This window comes from Triturus cristatus, chromosome 1_2 (assembly GCF_964204655.1).
Source record: "Triturus cristatus chromosome 1_2, aTriCri1.1, whole genome shotgun sequence".
NCBI classification, from domain to species: domain Eukaryota; kingdom Metazoa; phylum Chordata; class Amphibia; order Caudata; family Salamandridae; genus Triturus; species Triturus cristatus.
Window position 1 is genome coordinate 863,449,947 of NC_140580.1, and position 27,629 is coordinate 863,477,575.

General features: G+C 44.3%; 1 protein-coding gene across 3 annotated transcripts in view; it reads right to left on the minus strand.

The window, feature by feature from the left end:
* The window catches only part of ARHGEF16 (Rho guanine nucleotide exchange factor 16), a 267,432-nt gene that overhangs the window by 155,147 nt on the left and 84,656 nt on the right, over positions 1–27,629 (minus strand). For all 3 annotated transcript variants that reach the window (XM_085609144.1, XM_085609149.1, XM_085609136.1), the window contains exons 3-4: positions 7,446–7,497; positions 1,470–1,642 (exon numbers count right to left, since the gene is read on the minus strand). In XM_085609144.1, coding sequence (XP_085465270.1) covers positions 1,470–1,642; positions 7,446–7,497 — 225 coding nt within the window. The remainder of the gene's footprint in view (positions 1–1,469; positions 1,643–7,445; positions 7,498–27,629) is intronic.

Below are 27,629 nucleotides of genomic sequence, written 5' to 3' on the forward strand. Positions count from 1 at the left end.
GACAGTTTGTAATGCCCTGCAAACCCCTTGTTTACACTCCACATCAACCAGTTTCAAACAAGAAGCTGCCCGCCCCCTCTATTGAAGCAGCCTTCTAGGTACAAGGCCTCCCATGGTCGGGCAGGATTCGGCAGCATCTTTCATTCTTCACTGGTAGCTGTGGTTGGGCACACATGGCTTAGCGCAAGGATGGCTTTTACATAATGGTACAAGATACAATGTGATACACCTTGCATCACAATCTAGAACTATCAATATCCGCTCAGATGTAATGCTTTCAACATCACCCACTCACTCTAGCTTCATTCCCCTTCAAGTGTTTGCATTGGAAACACTTTACACTGGGTAGCCATAAATTGGTGGTCAATGTGTGGCAAGAAAAAGGGGGTGGAGTCACGAGGGGCGGAGTCATGAAACGAAGTCTGGCAGTCAGTCAACATATAGATTTTTCTTTTTTATAACTCTGCCACAAAGAAATTGGCAACCAGGAGAAATGTGATAGTAAATATACTCTGTCTTAGTTGGTTGCAAAGAATACATTTTAATATATTCTATAGGGCTAATGCGCCTGCTTCGACGAGCTGTGTGTGCCTATAACTACTTTTGTTACTTGCCGTTCAGAAATTTGAATCTTTTTTTTTAATCCTGACTTTTTGTTTCTTTCAGGCATGCGCTCTTAAAATATAACATATAGACCCTAGTAGCAAAGTCGATATGTGACTCCTACACCTTGAAACCCTCAATGTTTTATGTAATATCCTATACATTAATTTACAAACTAGTGTGATCGATTGTCAATGTATAGTGAGTGGTATAGCGCGATAAACCAATTGGAAGATCGTGTTCTGTCACAGTCATTGCATTCAATAGGAGAACTTCCCAGAAACGGAGTCTAACATGTAAACCTGCTGACCGTGTTTGTCTGCAGGGCCCCCTTCCCCCTCCATTCCTTGGGGGACCTGGAAATATGCACCCACCCTCATCGGATCCCTTGAGACCCTATTCAGAGGCAGCGAAGCACAGCGCGCCTACAATGCCCGAACCCCGGGCCTGCCTTGGGGGATAGCGGGAGAGGGCGATTCAGACTTTCACAATGGACAGGCTGCCCTTGTGGCGGGGGGGGGGGGGGGGGGGGCGGCGCTCTGTGGAGGCCTTACACTCATCTGCGGACCCTCCGCAAGAGAAACCAGCAGAGACTCCACGCCATCTGTATTACAACGAGAGGATTTGGCGTACCGGGGACCCTTTAGCCCATGCACTTCTGTAACATTAAGGCCCAGAGCTTGCATGCAACTTTCAGAAGTGTGTGAGTGTACAACAGCAGGTGCAGCGCTGCACTCTCCGAAAGGTGAAACGGCGCAAGCCCTTCGCACTCTGTTTGCATCGAAAGCTTCGGTTCATAACACGATCATAAGTCACACAGCCCGCATCATAAGTCACACACAGCCCGCCCCCCGTCCCCGTCGTACCTGCGGGAGCTGGCTCCAGATCTGCTGCGCCGGCCGGTAGTTCTTCACCACGATGCTGTCGTCGGGCTCCGGGCGCTCCACTCGCACCGGGCTGTCGTCCAGCAGGTCGTCGTCGGACTCCTGGGTGTTAGAGCTGAGGCCTCGCTCGCGGAGCTCCTGGTACAGCCGGGGGTCTGGGGAGAGAAGGCGGGCCAGGAAGTTAAACACAGTCTCGGAGAGGTCGCTGCTGCCCCCGCGGCTCGGGCCCTCTTCCCCCGCACTCTCTTCCCCGGCCCTGTCGAGCGGCAGGCCGAAGCCGAGGCCTTCCCTCGAGGCCCAGGCCGACCCAGAGACCGAAAAGCGGCGCAAGGCCCCCAGGAACAGGCTCCCGCCAGCCGGGCTGGCCTCCATGGTGTGGGGCTGGTCGTCACCGCCCGGGCTCAGGCAGCTCTGGGAGTCCGGGCACGACAGGGAGAAGGTGCCATCTATGTGTTGAATGCAACACATGCACTACAGGGGCCCGGCAGCGCGACTCCACCAGTGAGAGCCCTCCAACCCGCCCCTTGGGGGAGCAGGAGGGCGCCTGTAAAGACAATATTTACAGGTTCCGCGTCAAAGTGCAGCCCCTGTGGAATGAGCTGGGACACGAGGGGAACCTGTTGATTGTCAAGGGCCTGCGCGCACTGAGCAACCCCAGCCGGGACTTAAAAGGGCAGCAGCCACCGTGCACCGGTGCAGGGGCAGCAGGTGCAGTGGCACCGGGGCACAAGGGTCCTCTTAAGTCCAATATTGTTACCTCTATCGGTACTTTTTAATGCAACAGTGGATCAAAAGTCTGCCTGAATCAGGGGGAGGATTATCCGCCAATAAGCAAAATAAAAAACATCTGATTTTGACACAAGTTTCCCAGATTTTTTTGGTACGACTAGTTATTAACATTCTGAAATTGTACATTTTGCGTTTATTCGATAGTTTAAGATATATAATGTGGAGACTAGGGCCAGGTCGCTGTGCAGGTTGGGAGACAATTCTCCGCGCGGGGAGATGCAGTAATAGCGAGCATGAAAGCCTCAAAGAATTTGTCATCAAAAGGCGCGATATCTGCATGCACTATAACGCCAGTGAGGATAATCGCGAAGTTCTGTATTATTCTCAAACAGTATCAACCGAGTAAATCAGGTTGGGAGACCAAGAGATTTTTAAATAGAATTGTAGGGTTACCCCTCTCTGAGCTCCACAGAAAGACAAAAGGTTAGGATGAGGCACATTAACTGTAAGACCAGCAGGTAACAGGTGGTTCAAAATAAATACATAACTACCGTGAGAAGGGAAAGAGGCCTCATACTTTGGCCCGGTCCTGTCTCTGTCCTTGCTTTTTTTTTTGCATATTAATATAGCACGAACTCGACCCGAAGGTATTGGAGCGCTTTGCATAGCACCATATTTACATTACACATTCAGGCACAGGGAGATTAAGTGATTTGCCCAGAATCACAGGATGTGGACGCGACCTCGAGGCTCGAACCCTGGTTTTTCTGCACCAGAGGCGGCGGCAGCGGCAGCGCAGCCGACGGACTGCTTCTTTGCAATGCTGCTCCTACCCAGGGTACAAGTCCTGAAAAAATAAACAGGGGGGGGGGGGGGGGGGGGACTAACCAAGTTTGAAAGTATGCAACTGACATCACTACGCATGACATCAGAAGTGGCAACACAGGAAGTGGCATTACAACCCATAACCTTGCAGGAAGTGACATCACAGGAAGTGACATCGGATCTTAAAACTTCACACATTTACGAGGTCTATTAGGAGTACATTTGAGTGCATTACCAGATGTAACAAATTAGATTTTGCGTCAGAGTTGTGCCAAACAAGTGACACAACACAGACGCAAAATATGGGCCTCAATTTAAAACATTTATTTTTTTAAACTCTGACACAAACAAATTGACACAAGAAGACAGATGGCAATAATTCTGTTTAATTGTTTGCGAAGTCTTTATTTTAAAATATCTTAAGGGGTTAAGGCACCTGCTGCAGAGAACTTGGTGTGCTCCGTAAATCTCAGGAAATAATAACATTGGTAAACTAACTCTGGTGGTTAATGCATATTCTTGAGAGATCTGTGTTTTGTCTAATCCCAGTTTCCAATCAAAGTAGCATAGAGGGCTAATGCGTCCCATGCAAAGAATATCATGTAACACGCAGATGACCGTTTTTTCTTTTATGTAGATAGGTAACTGGGATAACTGCTTGTAACAAGAGATCCTTTTGATACTTGCAATTCATAAATTGTAATCCTTCTAAAACAGCACAGTGAGCTATGAAGGGCATGTGACTCCTACACCTTGTAACCCTCACTGTCCTATGTAACCCATCCTATTCATAAATTCACACACTATTAGGATTTATTGGGAATGCATAAAGTGTACGTGTGATGTAAAGCGCTCGACACCCTGAATTGGGATAAGTAGCACTAAAAAAGAAAATAGCAATATTTCATATTTAAATTATTTGTGGACTGTAACAGATCATTACTTCTGACATTCTGACAGTGCATGAATATCTCTTTTTTACAGGGTCTAAACAAAGTCAAAACCATGTCTCTCTTAAGCACCTGTAAAGTGACAATAAGCTGTGTGCCTTTGTTTCCTCTCCATTGCATGTGCACTTAGGTGTGAGGCTCCAGATAGCCCCCAGCCAAGATACTCTAACACAAGGAGGCGGGATGGCCCCTTAACCTCGGCCGTTGTTTAAGACCCAGCTCGAATGTAAAATTACAAAAGCTCCCTCCCAACTACCTGCACGGTGCTGCTCAGAACAAAAGCAGGCAACCCACAGGCTCAGCTGAATGTTTCCCAGTGTGTGAGCATAACACTGGGGCAAGATCAGCATATTTCAGTGGGGCACAACTTCCTGGCAGTCTGGACGGCGTGCACCCTATGAAAATAGTGGGTGGACGCCATTTACCCACTTGCACCCCCGACTTGTGCTCTGCCTCCCTCTTTATGCCGCTCTCTTTACATGAGTTTGGGTCTCATCTCTCAGGATGCCACACAGATCAGGAGGAGACCACTGAATTTAGATTCAGAAGATGATTGGACAACAGAAAAGTCTGGCACCAGCTGACTGGACCCTACATCAAAGTAGTAACAGCGTTTGAGCTCAGGCGGGGGTCAGGGGATGGCCGCCACGTCACTGGCAACTGTGGCTGTATTATTCCTCCTGTAATTCAGACCGGAACCATCTCTTTGGTATCCAACTCTTGTATATAATTAAAATCAGTCCACATAACTCATTTTTGTAAATCAACTCCAGGTGCTACTTGGAGCTGCATGAGTATTGCTAAATAATTTAAAGTTTTCTATTCCGCCTGGTCACCATTTGCTCTTGCCTGCTTCATTGGCAACAAAGATGAAGCCTGTTTTTGTTTTTCAGAAGTACAGTTAACTTCAGTTACATGAACTTTAATTTTCAGGTCACATACACGGCATACTGGTCAACTCGTCCTCATTTGGAGCGTCTCACCACCCTTGGACTCACGACCACCCTTCCAGCCTGTCAAACATTTCCCATAGATTTCCTTTAAACCTCCCTCACCCTTCAAAAACTTTACCTCCATTGATTTCCTGGGGACCTCCTGCTACAAGAACCTGTTCTCTGCCTCCTTTCAGGCTCGATGGGCTGAGAAATCTGGTAGAAGGAGTCACAGGTATAAAGAACGACCACTTATATAAATGTATATTTGGAGAAAGACTGGGGAGCCAGCCGAAACACGTTATGTGCGGCAACGATGAAGCTTAATAAATATTGCTTTCCTCTAGAGTGTAGGAGTCTGTTCTTAATAAGGTGGGGCAGATAAGCGCTGGGGATATATATATATTAAAAAAAAAATCCTTTCAGAGACCCCCATTTCAAGACCCAATTGAGGGTTTTTAAAATTGATGTCTTATAAATGAATACTGTGCTAGGGAGGTTTGACTAGCCACAATCAGTAGCAGTCCTGCAAATACGATTGACTGGGTTCATGAAATCTGAAGTCTGAATCTAATTTCTAGTGCACTGGTAGCCTGAATCATAAGTGATTGAAAGGGCATTGAACATTGGAAGTAAATTCAGTCAGAAAATCAGTGTTGAGTTCACTAAGCATGATAAAGCTGGCGCACTGTTTAAGGTTACCAGGGCCCCTTATTTTCAGTCTTGGACTTTTATTTCACAATGAAACGTTTTCTGGAAGTAGTAGTCATGATTTGATTCAGTGGAACAAATTGGACTGAAAACTGGTAACAATAAATTCTATCCAAACATCAGGGCCTAGAAACATTGTGCCCTGATGACATAGAGGGAGTTAGTAACTTTGGCACCCATTAGGCTAATGACCAGTAGACTTTTTGTTGCATGCTGTACTTACTGACAGACCATGCTTTTATACCAGTTTATAAGTGAGCTCCGCATCTGCTGATGAAGTCAAACTACATAACCTGGTCACTCATGAATTAAATTAGAACAAAAGGCCATTCATTATGTCATCTTATCTAAACTGATTCTTATGCCACAACATACCAGAGCAACATGACAGAAGCATGCCCCATGCCATTGACTCGTCCAATTGTAGGGGACAGATATGCAGGTGGTGTTTATCAATAGATCACAGCAGGTACAAATTCACCTGAAGAAGACCCCTCTTTAAGCATATTTTAGTTGAGATCCGACAAACCTCAAGTACAGGTGGTCTCTGAAAACATGTTCAGAATGGATTTAGGGCACGATGGTTCATTATGCGGGTCAGTGCCCTAGTTACTGTAGCAGGGAAGTGGACTTAACTGTTTGGGAAGTTTGAAAGAGAAGTCTGAAACATATTTCCTAAAGGCACATATGAACTTTAAAAATATATAATAATAAGCAGCTACATTACGAATCCAATTAACAATCTTTGAGTTTGAGTGTCCACAACAAATCATGATCATACCTGGAAATGTATTGCAGATTCCGAGGTGGGCATTTTTACATCACACAGAGCTAGCCAGGAGCTCTGTTTTCCAGGGCAGAACTTTGTAGTTGGAGCCTGCTTCCGAGCACCCAAGACATACAATCCTAAGATTATTTGCTGTAGTCGAGGAAGGAGTTAATGCCAGGTAAAACCGTATTCACTTTGCATTCCCTTTAAGGCTAATTTCTCAGCATCAATTTTTTAAACATTTTATTTCAAGCAGTTTTCAGCTATGATCCCCCAAATTATATGTTGATTCCACTGCATTTAACACAAAGATCAAGTAGGACCAGAACCTTGATGTCCAATGAAAGGACCTCATAGGACTTGGAAAAGTTAAGAGCTGTGGGCCTAGGAGGGACATGCGATGTTGGTGGAGAAAGTGCAATGCGTTTCATTGGGGCACTCTAGAGTAGGGGACATGCCTGGCCCAGGGCTATGGAAGTGATGGGCATTCTCTAAACCGAGCTAAATTTACTTGTAAAGAGCTATTATGCATGTCTTTTGCAAAATGTATTTTTACAAACTGCCCTGGACAAGAATAAACTATGCATGTTAAATAATAATTTGTTAATTTGCTTGGTTCAGTTGTTCTTTCTATACAAGTTTATATTTGATTAGTATTTTTTTTTTAAGACGGACAATATCCTTCTACATCACTTTGATCCCTTTTGTACAAGGCCACATAATCCACTAATAAACAAGGACACTTCACAAATCTTTACTGACCATTCAAACAACCACACGCAACCCATAGATACAAATTCAAGAGCTGCATGAAAAGCGCACCCAGTTCAATATCACGCTTTGGTGACACACTTCTGGCAGACGGTGCTGTACAAAAGCCCAATAACAGACTATAATAGCAACAAAAAAAGACCATCATGCTAAGCGTGAAAATCCTGAGAGGAGTGCCAGCTGCAGGATGTTGCAGTTTACAAGCTTCTCACACACCTGTTCCTTGAACTGGTTTCTCCTGGTACACTTCAAGCTTTTCCCAGACACTTACCATCCTTAAAGGAGCCTGCATGCCGCTGCATCTTCTTTTTTCCAAAGGTTCTCTGAAAAACATGAAATAAATAAATGGTTTGAGTTCTAGCGCAGCTTTATCTGAACTCTCCAAATGATGTATTTCACAGTTTTGAGGTCCAGATCAGGGGATAGAGTTTCCTAGCAGCTACTCAGTCACACTTAATACAACCAAAACAGAAAAAATTGAGACGAGGCACATACTGCGTCACTGGAGTTATCAGAACCTAGAACCCAGTTCTCTTACTAGGGTCCTAGCTGGTCAAGACTTATATTCAGGCCTGGTCATGACCCAGTTTTAGGCTCCAGTGACAATACGAGTTGGCATTTTTTCACATAAGGCAAAGCCACTGGAATTACGGGACAGCGGAGGTCAACATGTGGCTTTATCATCAACTTTGTTTTGGCATTTTAAGCCACGCAGATGGTAAGTATGTAAACTACATAGGGTTCTTAAGAAAAGAAACACGACTTAAATTCTGCAGTTCCTATTGAAAATGTTATTCACCATAAAGTAATTATTTTGTCGTTCACAAAAGCACAATAACGCCATTATAGTAACACTATCCTTACTCCCCCCCCTAAGTTAAATAATGTGTGCAAAACTTAACCTGCGTCCTGAAAAATACAAGCAACATGTACACAATTATTGTAGCAAAAGGTGCACCCCCTATTTCTGGTCTATGGCAAATGGAAGAGTTTCTTCGAAACAAGAAACAGCCCTGCACAACTGCACTCCACATTTCAGATTTATTGTACAGTGCGTCAATAAAGGGTATTTTAATATTCAAGATGGCAGAACATGAAATAGATTAAAGCATTTGAGCTTCTTCTAAACTCTGAGTCCTTGAAATAATGGCCGCTTTCAGCCGTCTGTGATGAAAACATGAATTTACATGGAAGGGGAAACCAACAATTTTATGGCTAAGAAGCAGTTCGATTTTCCATATGGTTTGATTTACATTTTAAAATTCTGGGCTTTATTTCCTGCTGCAGAAAAAACACTCTTCCTCGAGTAATTTATTGTGGATGTTAACACGATCTTGGCAAAGGGCTTCAGTAATAAAAGTACCATACTGCTCTTTGGCTGCACCTTGAATCAACCCTGTACCAACCATGCATTACTATCCAGGTAGATTATTACATGACCATCTAAAAAGCACTTTGGTGCCTTGTCAGGAGTAGGAAAGCGATATACAAATTATACAGTACAGTAAGTTTTCTTTTGTTGAAATCTACAAGTAACACAGCAAATGAAGGATTTTGTTATACATGTAGCAAACAGGTAGTTACACAAAAATACTATGGTCACAGAAACACTGTCTGCATATAGGCTACATTATGCAGAAAGGCACCGTCAATTATGTGGCAGATTTGCCTGCATTACGAGGCATGGCAAAGACTGCGTAGCATCGAACACACATTTAAAAAAAACTTTTAAACATTTTCTATGCACTGCTCCCCAAGGTTTATTGTATTTTAACATGGACATTGATAAAAGCCAAAGTCCAAAACTTTAGTGTTTTAAGCCACTGTGCCTCAGATGATAGAGAAACAACTCTTTAGGTCGCACCGGCTCCTCTCCTTCTGTCCCCCCCCAAAAAAACATTCCACATTTTTGGGCAAGATTATGTGACACCACAAGCTGTATGGTTGCAAAAGACATATCGTGGCCTTACTTAGAAATTAAAGGGGTTTACAGCCTGTCCATTACTTACCATTCGTTCACTGTACTTTAACTCTCATTTGCTTCTTAACCACCTTCTTTCCTTGTCCATCTTGTGTTTGTCTGGCCACTAGAGCATAGCCTGTTTACCATCCTCATGAGGGCTGTCTTGTGAACACCAACGTCTCAGTTTTAGTCAACATTTTTTTATTTATTTAGGAGGGCTAGGTAGCAAATTGGTGCCAGCATTCCACACAAGCGCTTTCATATTGGCCAACTGAAATGATGCCTGCCATCTCAGAATGGTCAGTTAAAAAATAAAAAGGGGAGAAGAAAATGGAGCCTCCAGAGTTGCTCGATCACCAACAGCAGCTGCTTCATCATGCTTTATTTTTTTGACGATACTAAACTGCATCAGCAAAAAGCATTGGCAAAGTCAGTAGGTCTCCAAGGTGAGACCTCTTGGCTTGGACAGTGCTTATTCTACATTACTGCCAAAAGCAGGCCTGGGCAGAGTCCGTGGAACTCCGCGGAGTGACCTAAAAACCCCGCCGCACTACGGGGAGATCCGCAAGTAACGGCGTGCATTAGGTCACGCTGTTTGCGCTGATTTTTAGCACCAGGTGTTTGTACCGCACTGAAAATTCAGAGCAAACTGCACCATGCACAGCACAATAGGGCACTGTTTCTTTTCTGCCGCTCAAGTAGATATTCTACTCGAGAGGCAGCTTCCTCAACGCAAACTGAAGGTTACTGAAAGCGAGCAGTAGCAGTCATCCGTGACTGCCCGCACTGTGAAATCTTGCCGGGAGGTGGTCTGGAGTAAGGTTTCCCTCACTTGCCAATTTACCCTTGGCAAGCGAGGAAAAAACTCCGCTCCTCGAAACTCCGTGCGCTACGCGCAGTGGGAATACTCCGCAAGCTCCACGAGCGGAGTGGAATTTCACACCAGGCCTATAGACAAATAATTTTTAATACTCAGAAACAGAAGCTGGTCTCACATTCTCAAAAGGAATGCCTGATCTGGTAATTCAGGGATGAAGAACTGTCAGCAAACAAACACATGGTTGAATCTCTTAGGATGAAAGTACCTGGACCATATTTTGAAATGTCCTACATAACAGCCTATGGACCCAAGCGCAACAACAACCCCTTAAAGAAACTACCGAAAATGGTTGTTCTATTCAAGTTTTTTTTTAAAACAACAACAAAGTAGGATCAGTGAGCAGCATATAGGGTCAAACATTTCTGTCCCAACTGTCATATGTTGCGAATGACTATTCCTATTGTGTAAGGTTGTCATTTTTCTTGAAACGCGCCTCTCTGTTCCCGCAACGAGTCACTAAAAGGCAGTATGGTGGCGCCAGGCGAACCACAAGACATAACGGTACGCCTCTGTCCTCAGTTTTAATTTTTCTTTAACTGTTTTATGCTTAAGTCATGTTCTACTTGTGAAATGAAAGCTTTTGTTGAGTCAAATGTTTATGACTGAAGGCGTTAGGGAACCTGCTATGAAACTGTCGCTTTCAGCTCCAACCTTTCTTCTTAAGAGCTGTGCAGGTTTGCTAAATTTTTCAATGCGGCAGTTGGAGGGAGAACTCGGGTCTCTGAGCTGTAAAATAGATTTTTAATTTTAACTCCTTTGTATGATTGCTTCTGGCACATATCGTTTGCTTTGCAATCTGAGGAATGGTCCGGAACAGATGTTTGTTTAATTTTTCTGTGTGCTCGTTATCTTTTTTACATTGTAATTGGATATTGTGAAGATTTGTATTATTCAAAAAATACATTGTCCTCTTCTAGAAGTTTCTGAACTGTGAATTTTGATCAGTCCTACAAGCTACTTCCGTATGCCCTCTTTGGCATGTAGAGGGCCCAAACTGACCAGTCCTATATGCTAGGAATCCGCACCCGCTTTATCCAGTCCTTCCTACTCACTGGGCTCAATTTAATAGTCCTACAGCCCTGTGCACTGGCAGCTTGAATCAGTCTGATACGCTCACTCCACCCTCTCTCATCAATCCTATAAGCTATACAACTGGGCTGTCAATGACCAGTTGTATACCCTATGAGCTTGGCCCTCTCTGGCCAATCCTATAAGCTAGGATGTTGGGTCCTGTTTGATCGCTCCTTTAAGCTATGAGACTGGGTACTCCTCAACCAGTCCTATAAGTTGTATTCAGCCATCTTTGATCTTTACTGCACGCTATGATGTCGGGTCCTGTTGGGTTACTCATATAGGCGGTACTAATAGGCTCGCTTTGACCACTCCTACACAACAGTGGTTTGGTGACCTTTTAGCCAGACTGTGGAGTTGAGACGTGTCCTGCTACGGACCTTTATCAAAGACATGTATTCTTACATTTATTTTGCAAATGGCGCTACCCACAAGACCGGTTCTGTTACAGATCTGGAGCCAAGGCTGCATATCAACATATTGTTCCTGTACGTATACTAGAACAGGTATCTCTACAATTATTTACGGTTACGTGGCCTTGAAAATCTCATCCTTGGCCGCTTCCCAGCTTTGTGAGACGGCAGTTATCAGCTGCAGCAAACTCAGAAGATGTCAGCTGTGATATTGGTCAACAAATTCGTTAAACTGTGTTGTGTTTTCAGGATAGAAAATTAGTTTGTTCTCTTTCTCTCATACATCTCGATTTCTTTGTACAGTTTGTAAGCGATTCAGCTGCAGGATTGACATAGTTTAAAAACGGAAGCTTTGAGTGTGAAGGTGGAGGTATCTTTTGATATGCGGCAAAGTCACCAATTCACACATATTCGTTGAGCCACTGGTAAGATTTTTTAATACAACCTATTTTACTGTAGGTGTTTTCTTTTCATAAAATAACCAATAAACCTCATAACATACTTAGTAAAATTCAAACAATAAAAAACAAAACAAAAAAAAAAATTATGAAATTCAGCACATCAGCATGCTGCCCTAAATGCGTGGAAGCATGTCCTCAACTTTAATTGTATTGGAAATGATCAAGATAATGTCTACATCCAGGGGCGAGTCTTTGTCAGCAAGTTGGGGGGGGGGGGGGGAGGGGAGGGGAAAGTTGTGTGAGGTTCGGATTTCCCAACAATCACACTGGCATATAATATTAATTTACAAAATACGACAAGCAGAGTGCATGAGAGGGGCTAAAGGGGAAGTGGAAAGGGAGACGAATGAGGATTGGTAGAGTATGAAGTTAGAGAAAACAATATTTTCTAAAATAACATTTTAGAAGACTTCTATGAGGAGAGAATGTGTGTGCGTTTTTATCAGTGTGTATGGGACAATTCCTGGTGAAATCCGACAGACACCTCACCATGCCAAGTGAAAGCATCTGTACCCAACTATTTACCAGAAAATACATTTAATGGAGGATGCGGGGGTGGGGGAGGGGTGCAGAGGGGTGTAACACCCCAAACCCCCCCAAGCTACGCCCCTGTTCACAAGCACCCCAGAAAACATATGGCAGCCTCTAGACGGGCTATCCTAGGACTACAACTCCCCTATGAAAGGCCAGAGAACGTCATCCAGGGGTGCAACACTTCTTTGGCTCCCTTTGGTACCAAAACCACTCTTTCAACTGTTATTCAAACATCCATGCTGCACTATATTTTCACATCTGAGGCCTCCTGGCTACCCCATTTTTGCGAGAGGTCATAATCTGCAACCAATAAATGCAATGTTGCCAATGTCTTGAGGTGTCGTGGCTGGTAAACAACGTTTATGACTAAACTTTTTCTCTGCAGGGACTCACAACGCGGTCGTTACTACGACCACGTTGTGATTCCGCATACCATTACTCTGCAAGTCGGAACAACGACTTGCGGAGGCGGGGGGGGGGGGGGGGGGAGAAGAGGTGTTGGATTTAAAATCCAACACCTTCCCTATTGTCCGCACAGACTGAAGTTGGAATAATAAATTATACTATTCCAACATCCAGCGGCCCCCCCCCCCCCTTCCGCAAGTCCTTGTTCCGACTTGCGGAGTAATGGTATGAAGAATCACAATGCGGTTGTTGTAATGACCGCGTTGTAAATCCTTCGGGGAAAAAGACTGCGGGTAAAATACATATATTCGTCTTGGCTGCACTTGTATGCTCTGGATACCCAACAGGGACACTTTTGGCAGTGGAGTCAAATACTGTTTCGAACATTTTAAAGCACGACTGTGACTCCAATAAAAAAATTATGTATCATTGTGTGGCCCTTGTGATATGTAGCATCTTTGCTACAGCTCCAAAACACTGAAGGGGGATTGCTCTTCCTGCTGCGTAGAGTTCGGGTAGGTTGAAGGATATCCTCTGGACAAGCCAGAAGTAGGCCTTAATAACTACTGCTCTCGGGTGCATAAGGGCCTCTTCCCAATGAATTCACAGAGTTTGTGCTTTATCACACCATTACCACCGCAACCGCCTCTGGTTTGCTGCTGAGGGCTAGTAGGAAGGGCAAGGAGTGTAAAATACAGAAATTAAGTTAATTTTTAGTAGCTGCTTTTGCATTTATAACCCCGTAGACTAGGACTAGCAATGGCGGTGCAAGAGGTATGCAACTGCAAGCCAAGGGTCGCAATAGCCACTGCTTATTTACATCAATGTCTCTGTGCAATAGTTACACCTGGAGTCAGTCAAAGCTGCAAATCTCCAGGCACAAGAGCAAGGTCTAGGGGAGGTAAGTGAGCTTCAAAGTCATGTTTGGTTATGCACTTAGGGCACGGCACAGTAATTCTGAGTAGCAGCACAAGATGCAACGTAAGGCCGCAAGGCGTGGGATGAGAGGGATTATCAAGGATCTTATGTACAGTGACTTGAGGTATATAAAACATATTGAAAAATTGGCATGCTTTTATTTCAACACCATTTCCACACAAGAACTGTTAAAGACAACATTTCACTGACCGATGACCGTTTTTAACTCAAAACATTATTATAAACTTATTATAATCTTACAATACAGGTCTATCTTAAAAAGAGATATATCCCACAGGTGTTTTATATGTTTGATCCTAGCTTCAACAAACTCCATTATGCAAAATGGTATATTTCTATGCCGCCTTGGAACCTATGTATATGTGGTGGTCTGCTCACCATTGGGTCTGGTATCCTCTACATAAAACCGGAAAAGTAAATAAATAAAGAAGTGAGCAAGTGATAGGAATGTCAGGATGCCTCGGAGCATGTTAAAGAGAAGAACAATGGATTGTATGTTGCTATAAACGTTCTTGCCAGGAAAAAATGAACATTTTTTAACACAGACAAACAATATACAGAACTGAACCATACACTTCAACTAACGTAGTGAACTATGCTTTTTGTGCAATAATTTCTGTACTTAAAAAATATATATATGACGTCATTTTACCTTCTAGAGCCTCTAGACTGATTCTCGTTGCTAGCGGAGCTTACTTTTCAGTTGTCAAGTTTCCATGGACCCTAAAGTGTCTCCTGCAAGTGGAATTCTTACTACCCTTCACTGACCCATGTTGAATATTTACATTTTAGTTCTGTTTGTTGTTAGAGCTTCGTGGTAAACATTGTTTGTTTTCAGTGTTAATCAATTACTTTGTGTCTTACCTTAATTACTGTAGTACACTTTAACCACCTAAACTCGCTTTCATGATATGTGGGGTTACGCTCCCTGTGGACAACATTTCTGTTTGAAATGTTGTTGCCGTTAAATACATAACTAAGTGAATACACTTTTATAACTTTTTGGGGGTTTAACACGTTTAAAAGACTTAATTCTTCGTTTACCTTGTATGTGTTCTGATCTCCCACAGAAAGCATAATAGTAAAGTATCTCTCCCTCTACTGAAAAAGTGACATACATCTAAACTTAACCAAAGTATTTACACACTTACACTATGCTCTGGGCCAGGTCCCTCAGGGAACTCGGAGGGCCAGGGTTCTAGTGGGGCATCCCCAAGAGGAGATTGCATCCGGAAAAAAACATAAGGGATGCTCGCATGAGAGGAAGTGACCAATAGCCTCTCAAAAATCCTTATCCCCAAATCCGGTTGACCAAGGACTGCTTCTTCACAAATAGGACAAAGGGTGGATGGAGATGATATTAAAACCCTCACTGTTCATCCAGAACGCTGTTCCTGCGATGCACTTGTGAATGAGGCAGGGCGACTAGAAGAGTGTGGCCACCGACCATGCCTGGTTGACTGAAGGTGACCGAAGTAGAACGGTGTTATGATTATTGCCACATGGTATGCTTGGATTCTTCAAGCGTGAATGAGACACGGCCAGGTCTTTCAGGGGATTAAAAAGGTGGGTGAGTCTCCAAAAGGGATATGGTCAAAGAGTAACCAGGAATCCTTTCCAAGCAGTGTAGCCTCTATGCCTAAGGGATTAGCTTAAAACACAAACTAAAATCCCATGCTTCCCACTGTGAGCAACCCAGACAGCATTTTTGATGCCCGAGTATGAGCTTTCTGTTTTTGCATCAAGACATGTCACACAATAACAGACATGCCTAAAACAAGCCGGGGGATTGGCTTTGCCAATGCTTGTTAGCAGGTGTCAGATAAAGAAGTAACAACAATGGTTTTGCTGTGAATAATAAGAAATGAAAATGTTTCAATTCTGAAAAGATGATACAGTGAATTAAACATTACTAAGGTCTGTAGAAGGGATTGATGTTATCAGAGGCCCTCAATCACTCCTGTTCTCTGCTTCACAACACACTTTCCTCTGCAGTGTTGGTTAGAAACGTATATCTTTTTTCTCCCCACATCTTTCTGAAATACTCCATCTTCACGTCTCACACCTCATCCCTTTCCTCATCAGCACCCTCTTTTCACTCTCTCCTGCAGTTATTTTCTTGCATCTCATTCACGTCATCGTCCCCCTCACTAAGGGATTAGAAAGAAAATTAAATACCCCCAGTTTGAACCACAGCTTTGAAGCCACCAAGTAAGTAAAGAATGTGAGCCCTAATCTCCCTAAAAGAGCTCCCTTATTTCTTCTCACCAACTATCTATCCATTCATCGTTGCACCCTTATGTCCACCATATCACCTTTACAGTCTGTCATCCATTCATTCATTAAATATAAGATTTTCATGATTTCATTCATAAATCCATCATCTATGCATGCATCCATACATCCACTCCTTACAGCTGTCATTTGACTAAGCCATCAATAAAGTCTTTCATCCATTAATTTATCCTTTTGGTCATCCTTTTACTCACCCATCCTCTCAGATATCAATTTACGACATTGTATCACCCACTGATCCATCCATCCTCTCAAATTTCCATGTAATCTGCCATCATTTCATTGATCCACCCTCTCATCCACCCATCCATCATCCCTCTCGCCTGCACATCCTTTTACCTGCATACATCCATACTTTCACCCACTAATTCATCAATCATTTTACCATCCATCCTTTTTCCTACTCACCCATCAATACTTTCATCCATTCATGTACACACCCATCTATCCTTTTACCCACACATCCTTTCACCCACTCATCCATCCTTTCATCCACCCATCTATCCATCCCCTTTCACCTACTCATGCATCCACTAGTCCATCCTTCTTTGCCTTTTCTGTCTACCCCTCTTTATTCCTTTTAACATTAATTAGGAGCTTTTACCTGCCAAGTTGCAGATAAAAGAGGCGCCGCAATCAAATGAAGGAAGAATAAAATATTGAAGACAGATGGGCTATATTTAATGAGGTCCAGTATACAGGCCCTGAATTGGTTAAACGGAAAGGGTATACAGTTCCTCTGTTCGTAAAGGAGAGAGTGGAGGATACTCTCCTTGAAATTAGACTAAGTGGGGGGTAGTGTTCAGTAAGCCTTAAGGGTATAGGACTGTGTGGGGTGGGGGAACCCACATTGGTGGAACTAAAACCCTCACACACCCAGCAAGCTAGGTGTCATGCTTCATCATCTGGGTTTTGCTCCTCGTCGGGTCGGCGCTGCAATTCCCGACGGGCACCCAGGGATGGGGCTCTTTGGCGGAGATCTTTTGTTCCTTGCCGAGGGTGAGTGCAAGTGAGGGCCAGGGAGGTGTAGATGTTTGTGAGTGTGGTTAAAAAGGGTTGGTTAGTCTGGATAATAGATTTATTTGGTCAGTAAACCACCCTAGTAAAATGAAAAGAGAGGCGGTAGTCTTGACTAAATGGGTCAGGGACTACTCTACTCTGCTCTGGTGGTCGACATGTTTCATGCCTACAAGGTCAGGGGGATCCAGCGGCAATTCATCAGGACCAGTGATTACAACTATCTACAAAAAAATGTGAGGGTGTGATACTAATTATTTACAGTGATGTAAAAACTACCCTAAGTAAGTGTCGGAATAACTAGACTCTTACATACTGGACAGGCCTATAGAGAAGGGAAAAAGGGAACAAAACAAGCACCAGCGTACATTAAGACGCACACTTAGTCAAATTAATTCATTAAAGACAAGAAACAGGAGCCAAGGACTCCTCATATGCATTTTTTGCTAGAAAAACAATTTGCGTTACATACTGGTGATCATGCATAGGTGGATGCATGGTGCAGAAACGTGTCAGGTGATCAAATCTGAAATAAAAATATTTATATTTAAAACCACTCAGAATCTTACGTTTACGTGCGGTGATGCTCACCTAACGTATTAGAAAGTGCCACTCCAGTCGGTACTTGGCGAGCCTCTTGGGGATGCGAACTTGCCTACTGTAGATAAGGGTATAGAGTGAAGAGGCGAGAGGCTCATGCTCTAGGGAGATGCATGCTCCCTATTCGCTATATACAAAAAGAAGGGATGCCAAGCTAACCCTCAGGTCCCGTGACAAGCGAGGGGCTCATGCTCAGATATGATGCATACTGCCAAATCGCTGTGTCCAAACAGGACAGAAAAGCTGGCAAAACACCCCGTGGGGCCCGTGACCGGAGGAACCACGACCGCGGAACGCTCCGTCACCCAGTCCCAGGCGTCTCACAGAGAGACAGGAAAGAGACTGGGGACGGGTCGTCCCAACAGCCGCGGCGCGCCGATCAACGAGACCGAAGGAGTCTCAGCGCATGAGGTAGAATATTAAGGAACACGATGTAACTACTCACAGTTTAGTCGCCCAAGGGTGGTTTATAGACCTACCCCGCTCCGCCGAAACCGGGAAGTAGAGTCTGCTTCCCGCTGCTCAGTTTAAGAGTAAAACTCGTAAGGCTAGGTGGGTGCTGATTGGTCACCGGATACCGGCGGAGGGAATAGACAAATAGTCTAGTTACAAGGGTAAACACGGGTGCCATCTTGGAGAGGGGTATTTCACTATGATGTGAATAGTGTGTGTGGCGTGATGGAGTCAAGGGGTCCTTCCAAATATTAGTAACCATTGGCTTAAAATATATGATCATGTACTATATCCTTCTCAACATTATTGGATAGTAAAGCTCGTATGTGAGGTCGTATGAATTAGACTACCACCAATATATATGGTAATATGTCTTATAAACGAGTGAAGTAAGAGGTGTGGCAAGTTGATATTACCACTTATCATCTAGAGCTAGCAACGTCAGGCTTGCAAGTGGATAGGTGAATGAGGGACTGACATGATGCTGCCGGCGGCAGTCTCGTCATCAAGGACGATTATAGGCGCCATGTTGGAGTGGGAAGATATGTAATGTGATATTCCAGAGAACATATATAGCAAGGCGCTACAAAGCGTCGTTCTCCGGTGCGAATCTCACGGCTAGTGTTCTGATGTCATGGGAGAAACGTGCTTGGTAGTAAATATATGTGAGGTTACTCCAACCTGGCGGTGTATACCAGAGAAGTGTTGTAAGGTATTCATAGAATTACCCAGTTACTGTCACTAGTTAGGAGATGGCGCCCCTTCCTTTATGAGATATTACTCGCTGGTAGGATACAGTGGAATAGAGGTGTCAAGGGAGTCTGGGGATATGCCCTCTCACTCTCAGTGTTGTGGGGTGAGGTTCCTCCCTTGGGATCATGGGAGTATAGGGATATGCCCTCTCGCTCTCAGTGTTATGGGATGATATTCCTCCCTTGGGTCAAACTAGCTGTTAGGGACTGACATATAGGTGTCGTGTGAGTTTTAGTGAGTTAAAGAACCCCATGGTATGTCATCATTAAGACCACGTGTATCCGAAGCCAGTTTATGGACCCATCTTTGTTCCAGTCTGAACAAAGATTGTGGTGGCATGCCTGGATGTGATTCAAGGACAACCCATCTCAAGGAGTCTGCTGTGTGGTGTAGATCTTTAAAATGACAATATAATTTTGTGGTCTCCTTGGAGCATCTGATATTACTTTTATGCTCTGTGATGCGTGTCTTAATTGATCTTGTCGTCATCCCTATGTAATACAAAGCGCAAGGGCATTGTAATAGATAAATGCAATTCTTAGAATTACAATTCGTGTGACGTCTCAATTTCCAGGTTAAATTGTCAGATAAAACCAATTCCTTAACGGTCATCGTCTGATGACAAGATGTGCAACTGCCACACGGGAAATGTCCTGTGACTGGTGGAAGACCCCACAGGGTCGCCTGGGTGTTCTGCGCTGCTTTTTTGGGTCTCGTGTGGATCAGAATATCTTTGAGGTTTTGCGTTCTCTTAAAGGCAAACCTTGGTTGTGGTAAAGTCAGATCTCCAGCCGCCAGAATCCCCCAGTGTTTCTTAATGACTTTTTTAATGTTGTTGGAAGATGGAGTAAAAGAAGTCACACAAGTCAGGATATCGGTTTGTTCACGGGTCCTTGTCTCTACTAACATTTGAGAAAGCAATACTAAAGGATTTAGCCATGACACGAGATAGGTCTAACACCTTCTATAATCTCTCAAAGGAGGAAATGAATGCAGCCAGGGCCCTGGCAGATGACCCCTCAATCACCATCAAACAAGCAGATAAGGGTGGGGCTACAGTCATCCAGTCCACCCCTGACTATGAGAGAGAATGTCAGAGGCAATTAAGTGACCGGAAATACTATACTCCGATTACTATAGACCCTACTCCCAGACTGAAGGACACCATCAACAGCCTAACTTTCGAGGCTGAGACCAATGGATGGATCTCTAAGAAAGAGGCTGATTTCCTCAGCACACTGAATCCCGTAACACCATATTTCTACACCTTGCCTAAAGTCCATAAGGGAACTTTTCCCACCCCAGGTAGGCCCATTGTGTCCGGTATTGGCTCTATCCTGGAGCCTTTATCCAGATTTGTGGACCACTACCTGCAACCTCTGGTCCAAAAGATACCATCTTATATCAAAGATACTAGTGATATCTTAAGAACAATTGAAGGGTTGGCACCTAATGGGGATATCCGCCTCCTCGTCACTCTCGACGTGGAGGCACTCTACACTAATATCCCACAACAAGCCACCCTTACGGTGATCGAAGAGGCCCTACGTAAGGAAGAATGGACATCACCCACTCCGGTGTCCTTCATCATGGACCTAGCATCCTTGGCATTAACTGAGAACTTCTTCGGATTCAGGAATGAACTGTACCATCAATGCCAGGGGACTTCTATGGGCAGTACATTCGCCCCTAGTTTAGCCTGCCTTTATATGGCAGCCTTCGAGGAGGAAATCATTCAGAGTCCAAACAACCCCTTTAATGAGAATCTGATGTTGTGGAGGCGATTCATTGACGACATCCTCATCCTTTGGAAGGGTCCAATGAGTAGATGTGAAGAGTTCTGCCAATGGATTAATATCCAAAATCCTTACCTGAGATTTACCAATCACATTTCCCCCTCACACATTGCCTTCTTGGACCTAGATATCAGACTGGAGTCAGGAGTCTTAACCACTAGTCTCTATAAAAAACCAACGGACAGAAACAGCCTGTTGTTGTATAGCAGTCACCACCCCAAAGCATTAAGGGACAACCTGCCGTTTGGCCAGTTTCTCCGATTAAGGAGAAATTGTAGTTCTGTGTTGGACTACAAAAAAGAGGCAGATAGCCTGGCCAATAATTTACAAGAGAGAGGGTATCCCCCCGCCACTATCAATAACGCCATGAAACGGGCAAGGAATAACCCTAGAGAGGTTTTACTAGAGACAAGGACCCGTGAACAAACCGATATCCTGACTTGTGTGACTTCTTTTACTCCATCTTCCAACAACATTAAAAAAGTCATTAAGAAACACTGGGGGATTCTGGCGGCTGGAGATCTGACTTTACCACAACCAAGGTTTGCCTTTAAGAGAACGCAAAACCTCAAAGATATTCTGATCCACACGAGACCCAAAAAAGCAGCGCAGAACACCCAGGCGACCCTGTGGGGTCTTCCACCAGTCACAGGACATTTCCCGTGTGGCAGTTGCACATCTTGTCATCAGACGATGACCGTTAAGGAATTGGTTTTATCTGACAATTTAACCTGGAAATTGAGACGTCACACGAATTGTAATTCTAAGAATTGCATTTATCTATTACAATGCCCTTGCGCTTTGTATTACATAGGGATGACGACAAGATCAATTAAGACACGCATCACAGAGCATAAAAGTAATATCAGATGCTCCAAGGAGACCACAAAATTATATTGTCATTTTAAAGATCTACACCACACAGCAGACTCCTTGAGATGGGTTGTCCTTGAATCACATCCAGGCATGCCACCACAATCTTTGTTCAGACTGGAACAAAGATGGGTCCATAAACTGGCTTCGGATACACGTGGTCTTAATGATGACATACCATGGGGTTCTTTAACTCACACGACACCTATATGTCAGTCCCTAACAGCTAGTTTGACCCAAGGGAGGAATATCATCCCAGAACACTGAGAGCGAGAGGGCATATCCCTATACTCCCATGATCCCAAGGGAGGAACCTCACCCCACAACACTGAGAGTGAGAGGGCATATCCCCAGACTCCCTTGACACCTCTATTCCACTGTATCCTACCAGCGAGTAATATCTCATAAAGGAAGGGGCGCCATCTCCTAACTAGTGACAGTAACTGGGTAATTCTATGAATACCTTACAACACTTCTCTGGTATACACCGCCAGGTTGGAGTAACCTCACATATATTTACTACCAAGCACGTTTCTCCCATGACATCAGAACACTAGCCGTGAGATTCGCACCGGAGAACGACGCTTTGTAGCGCCTTGCTATATATGTTCTCTGGAATATCACATTACATATCTTCCCACTCCAACATGGCGCCTATAATCGTCCTTGATGACGAGACTGCCGCCGGCAGCATCATGTCAGTCCCTCATTCACCTATCCACTTGCAAGCCTGACGTTGCTAGCTCTAGATGATAAGTGGTAATATCAACTTGCCACACCTCTTACTTCACTCGTTTATAAGACATATTACCATATATATTGGTGGTAGTCTAATTCATACGACCTCACATACGAGCTTTACTATCCAATAATGTTGAGAAGGATATAGTACATGATCATATATTTTAAGCCAATGGTTACTAATATTTGGAAGGACCCCTTGACTCCATCACGCCACACACACTATTCACATCATAGTGAAATACCCCTCTCCAAGATGGCACCCGTGTTTACCCTTGTAACTAGACTATTTGTCTATTCCCTCCGCCGGTATCCGGTGACCAATCAGCACCCACCTAGCCTTACGAGTTTTACTCTTAAACTGAGCAGCGGGAAGCAGACTCTACTTCCCGGTTTCGGCGGAGCGGGGTAGGTCTATAAACCACCCTTGGGCGACTAAACTGTGAGTAGTTACATCGTGTTCCTTAATATTCTACCTCATGCGCTGAGACTCCTTCGGTCTCGTTGATCGGCGCGCCGCGGCTGTTGGGACGACCCGTCCCCAGTCTCTTTCCTGTCTCTCTGTGAGACGCCTGGGACTGGGTGACGGAGCGTTCCGCGGTCGTGGTTCCTCCGGTCACGGGCCCCACGGGGTGTTTTGCCAGCTTTTCTGTCCTGTTTGGACACAGCGATTTGGCAGTATGCATCATATCTGAGCATGAGCCCCTCGCTTGTCACGGGACCTGAGGGTTAGCTTGGCATCCCTTCTTTTTGTATATAGCGAATAGGGAGCATGCATCTCCCTAGAGCATGAGCCTCTCGCCTCTTCACTCTATACCCTTATCTACAGTAGGCAAGTTCGCATCCCCAAGAGGCTCGCCAAGTACCGACTGGAGTGGCACTTTCTAATACGTTAGGTGAGCATCACCGCACGTAAACGTAAGATTCTGAGTGGTTTTAAATATAAATATTTTTATTTCAGATTTGATCACCTGACACGTTTCTGCACCATGCATCCACCTATGCATGATCACCAGTATGTAACGCAAATTGTTTTTCTAGCAAAAAATGCATATGAGGAGTCCTTGGCTCCTGTTTCTTGTCTTTAATGAATTAATTTGACTAAGTGTGCGTCTTAATGTACGCTGGTGCTTGTTTTGTTCCCTTTTTCCCTTCTCTATAGGCCTGTCCAGTATGTAAGAGTCTAGTTATTCCGACACTTACTTAGGGTAGTTTTTACATCACTGTAAATAATTAGTATCACACCCTCACATTTTTTTGTAGATAGTTGTAATCACTGGTCCTGATGAATTGCCGCTGGATCCCCCTGACCTTGTAGGCATGAAACATGTCGACCACCAGAGCAGAGTAGAGTAGTCCCTGACCCATTTAGTCAAGACTACCGCCTCTCTTTTCATTTTACTAGGGTGGTTTACTGACCAAATAAATCTATTATCCAGACTAACCAACCCTTTTTAACCACACTCACAAACATCTACACCTCCCTGGCCCTCACTTGCACTCACCCTCGGCAAGGAACAAAAGATCTCCGCCAAAGAGCCCCATCCCTGGGTGCCCGTCGGGAATTGCAGCGCCGACCCGACGAGGAGCAAAACCCAGATGATGAAGCATGACACCTAGCTTGCTGGGTGTGTGAGGGTTTTAGTTCCACCAATGTGGGTTCCCCCACCCCACACAGTCCTATACCCTTAAGGCTTACTGAACACTACCCCCCACTTAGTCTAATTTCAAGGAGAGTATCCTCCACTCTCTCCTTTACGAACAGAGGAACTGTATACCCTTTCCGTTTAGCAGATAAAAGAGGCCCATAAAGAACCTCATGCCAGCTGTAACTGCTAAAGCGGGTGGGGGTTCAGGACTCCTTTGACCCTCATACACAACACACCTGCAAGTGCTGCATTTTTTTTTTACTTCACACACTTTTCAATAGAATCATAATAGCAATTGGAACATGTCACCTATGTTCCCCATAATCTGTGCATATGGGTGCGCGCGTAGCATCCATGTTCCATCGCCCAGTGCCACTCCAGGAGCGAACACACCCCAGAACTGAAACGGAGGTCGAAGTGGGTGTTTTGAAAAGTGCCTCGTAATAGGCAAAGATCGCACTGTCAGTAGAAAGTCTGCAGAAAGGGAAACGCTTTCTCCCGAAACATGCGTGTATTTAAATCTGGGATAAGATGTAAACACACGCGTTTCAGGGGAAGGGGTTTTCATTTCTGTAGACTTTCTAGTGACGGCTTGATCGTTGCCTTCCATGAGGCACTTTTCAAAACATCCACTTAGACCTCCATTTCAGGTCACTCACAGGGCCTCAAATCATCATGAGCGGATCATTCCCAGGGGCAACGATAAAAGTACTAGGAATACAATTAAAGAAACTTCACACAGGAGTGTTTTGTTTAACAACTTCAAAGTAATTAAGACTATTGAAATGGATGGAGTAATGGTCTGCTTACCTTTGATGCACACAGTCACTTTCAATTTAAAAAGGAGCTGCAAGCAGTCAGCAGTCCATGAAGTTCAACATGGCGCTACGTGGCTGGAGTTGCAAGGAAGGCTTGTGAAAACCTCAATCTTTATATTACGTAATAAAACATGGTTATGTACATCAAAAAGATGCTTTAAATGGCTGTGAGAGAGCAGATGTTTCGAGGAGGGAACAAGAAAGATGGGTGAAGGAATAAGGGAACTTTATCGCAAGTTGTTTGCATAAAGAAAATATGCTACCGTAAGGCTTCTTAAAAGCGCTGAAAGGGAACAGAGGTAGAGGAAAGATGGGAACATCATGGCTGGTTGGGTACTTCAACAACTCTTATGCCACCCCAAGACAGCTTAAAAGAGCTACATAGCGAATCGATAAAAGACGAAGTGGAAGGTGAAGAGTAATCCCGAAAAATAAAATATATATACACGTCCATGTTTGCTCACCTACCTGTTGCTCATGATACCTTATTCTACGTTCTTTTCCTCATTTTGCACTTTGAAGTAGTTTTCAGGGGGCGGGCAGCATAACAATTAAACAAGGATCCAACGTGCTGTAATGTTACCCTCTTCCATATCCCCATATTCCCTCCCTCATCATTTCCCTTGCGAGCAGCTTTAGGATGGCACATGCATGAACTTCCAGAGTGCCCCTATATTTCCCTTTTATTTCTCCTCATCTCCCCCCTCTCTTGTCATTTCTTTCCTATTTCTATTCTCACACAGCACTTGGAAGTAGCTTAAAGATTGCATATGAGCTATACAAAATTCTAAAATGCTATAATGTTCTTCGCACTCTCTCCTTTTGAGACAAATATGTAGCTATCAACTATTTGTATTATGTTTAATACTGACATTTAACCTCTTTGTAAGTGCTTGCAATTTTGACAGTTTGGGTAGTGGAGACACTAAACGCAGCTGCCGGCAACTAGAAAGGAAGTGGCGCACCAGCAAAAAGACAAGAGACCATACTACCTTCAAGACAGTACTCAATCAGTACCACCACCTCCTGAAATAAACAAAGAAGAATGCCCTAGCAGACCACATAGAAGCCAGGACAAACTTTAGCAAGGAGCTCTTCATCATCGTGAAGGAATTCTCCAACCCAGCAGTCCCAGAGAACGACATCACCGCCTTCCAAGAACAGTGTGACACCCTGGCGGACTTCTTCCACAACAGGATCTCAGCCATCTACGAAAACTTCAAACCCCAACCCTCCACCGCCAACAGCATTAGCCTGCTCACACTCACGAACACAAACTCCGAACACCTGCTCACCCGTTGGGACCCTCTCACAACTCAAGCCACAATCACATTAATTTATCGCGACACCTTTAAAGCATCTTTTGAGTCCTTATCGTCCTTAGACTGTGAAGCTTTTCTATTCAACTTAAAAATAGCTAACCATCTTTCATTTAAAGGGGCACTACTCTATCGCCCCCCCAGGGCGAAAACCCGGATTCTTTACCTCACTTAGGGCCTTATGTAGGTGGGCTGGCATTTACCACTTCATAAATACCGAATCATACCGATTCGGTATTTATGAAGTGGTAAATGCTATGTAGGTAATTGGTCGGTAAATATTACCGATTCGGAATAATTCGGTAATTACCGAATCGGTATTTACCGATTCGGTAATGAGGCATACCTTCCCATTGATGGGAAGGTATGCCTCATTACCGAATCGGTAAATACCGATTCGGTAATGGGGGAGCACATGCAAGGGTGGCAGGGTGTCACATTGACACCCTGCTGCACCCCTGATTCGGCCATGTGTGCACATGTGGCACACATACATGCCCTGAGGGCATGTGTGTCTGCCACATTGCACACATCTACGGGCAAAATAATGCATTTACACACATATTCGTCATTTACCACCAACTATTAGTTGGTGGTAAATAACGAATCCCCACACACACACCACACAGTCCCCCTACATCTGATTTCTGTATTCGGAATTTACCGAATCGGTAAAATTACCGATTCGGTAATTTTACCGATTCGGTAATTTCCGAATACAGAAATTCTCCCCCTACATCTCAAAAGCCAAAATACCGGTCGGTAACGGTATAATTACCGAAAATCGGCCGTTACCGACCGGTATTTGGCTACCTACATGAGGCGCTTAATTCTCAGCTTGAAACCTGCACTATTGAGAACTCAGTCCATATTTTGGGTGACTTTAATTTTCATCTTGAAGCCAATGAGGATTCGAACACTGCCTCTTTAATCGATATCATGACCATGGCAGGTCTAAGTCAAATAGTTACTGGCCCTACTCACCAGGCTGGCCACACCCTAGATGGAATCTTTACTAACAGCGAATTCACTGTATGGGGGTTGGGAGCACACTGCCTCACAGTCCCAGCACAGTTCGCCCCTTGGCATCCTGGTAAATGTAGTACACAGTTCAAACTTACTTCAAAATTAACTGGAGTTTTTCACCAAAGTTGGTGCAGACATTGCTGTATATCTCTAGATACGTGTTTCTGGGTTGAGCCCGTCATCAGTAGAGAGCAGAAGTATTAGAGAGCAAAGAAACATCATCTGGGGTTGCTGGAAGTGCTGCCAAGTTTCTCTCAGGTCACAGTACCACTCACAGGTACACAGGTGCATCTCCAAAGCTCGTCAGCTTGCTGGCACAAGGGAGCCTTTTAAACAGAATGGGGGTTGGGAGCACACTGCCGACGTCCCAGCACAGTTCGCCCCTTAGCATTATAGTAAATGCAGTTTGTGCTTTTACAAATGTCGATTCCTCCAATCTTCCAACCTTT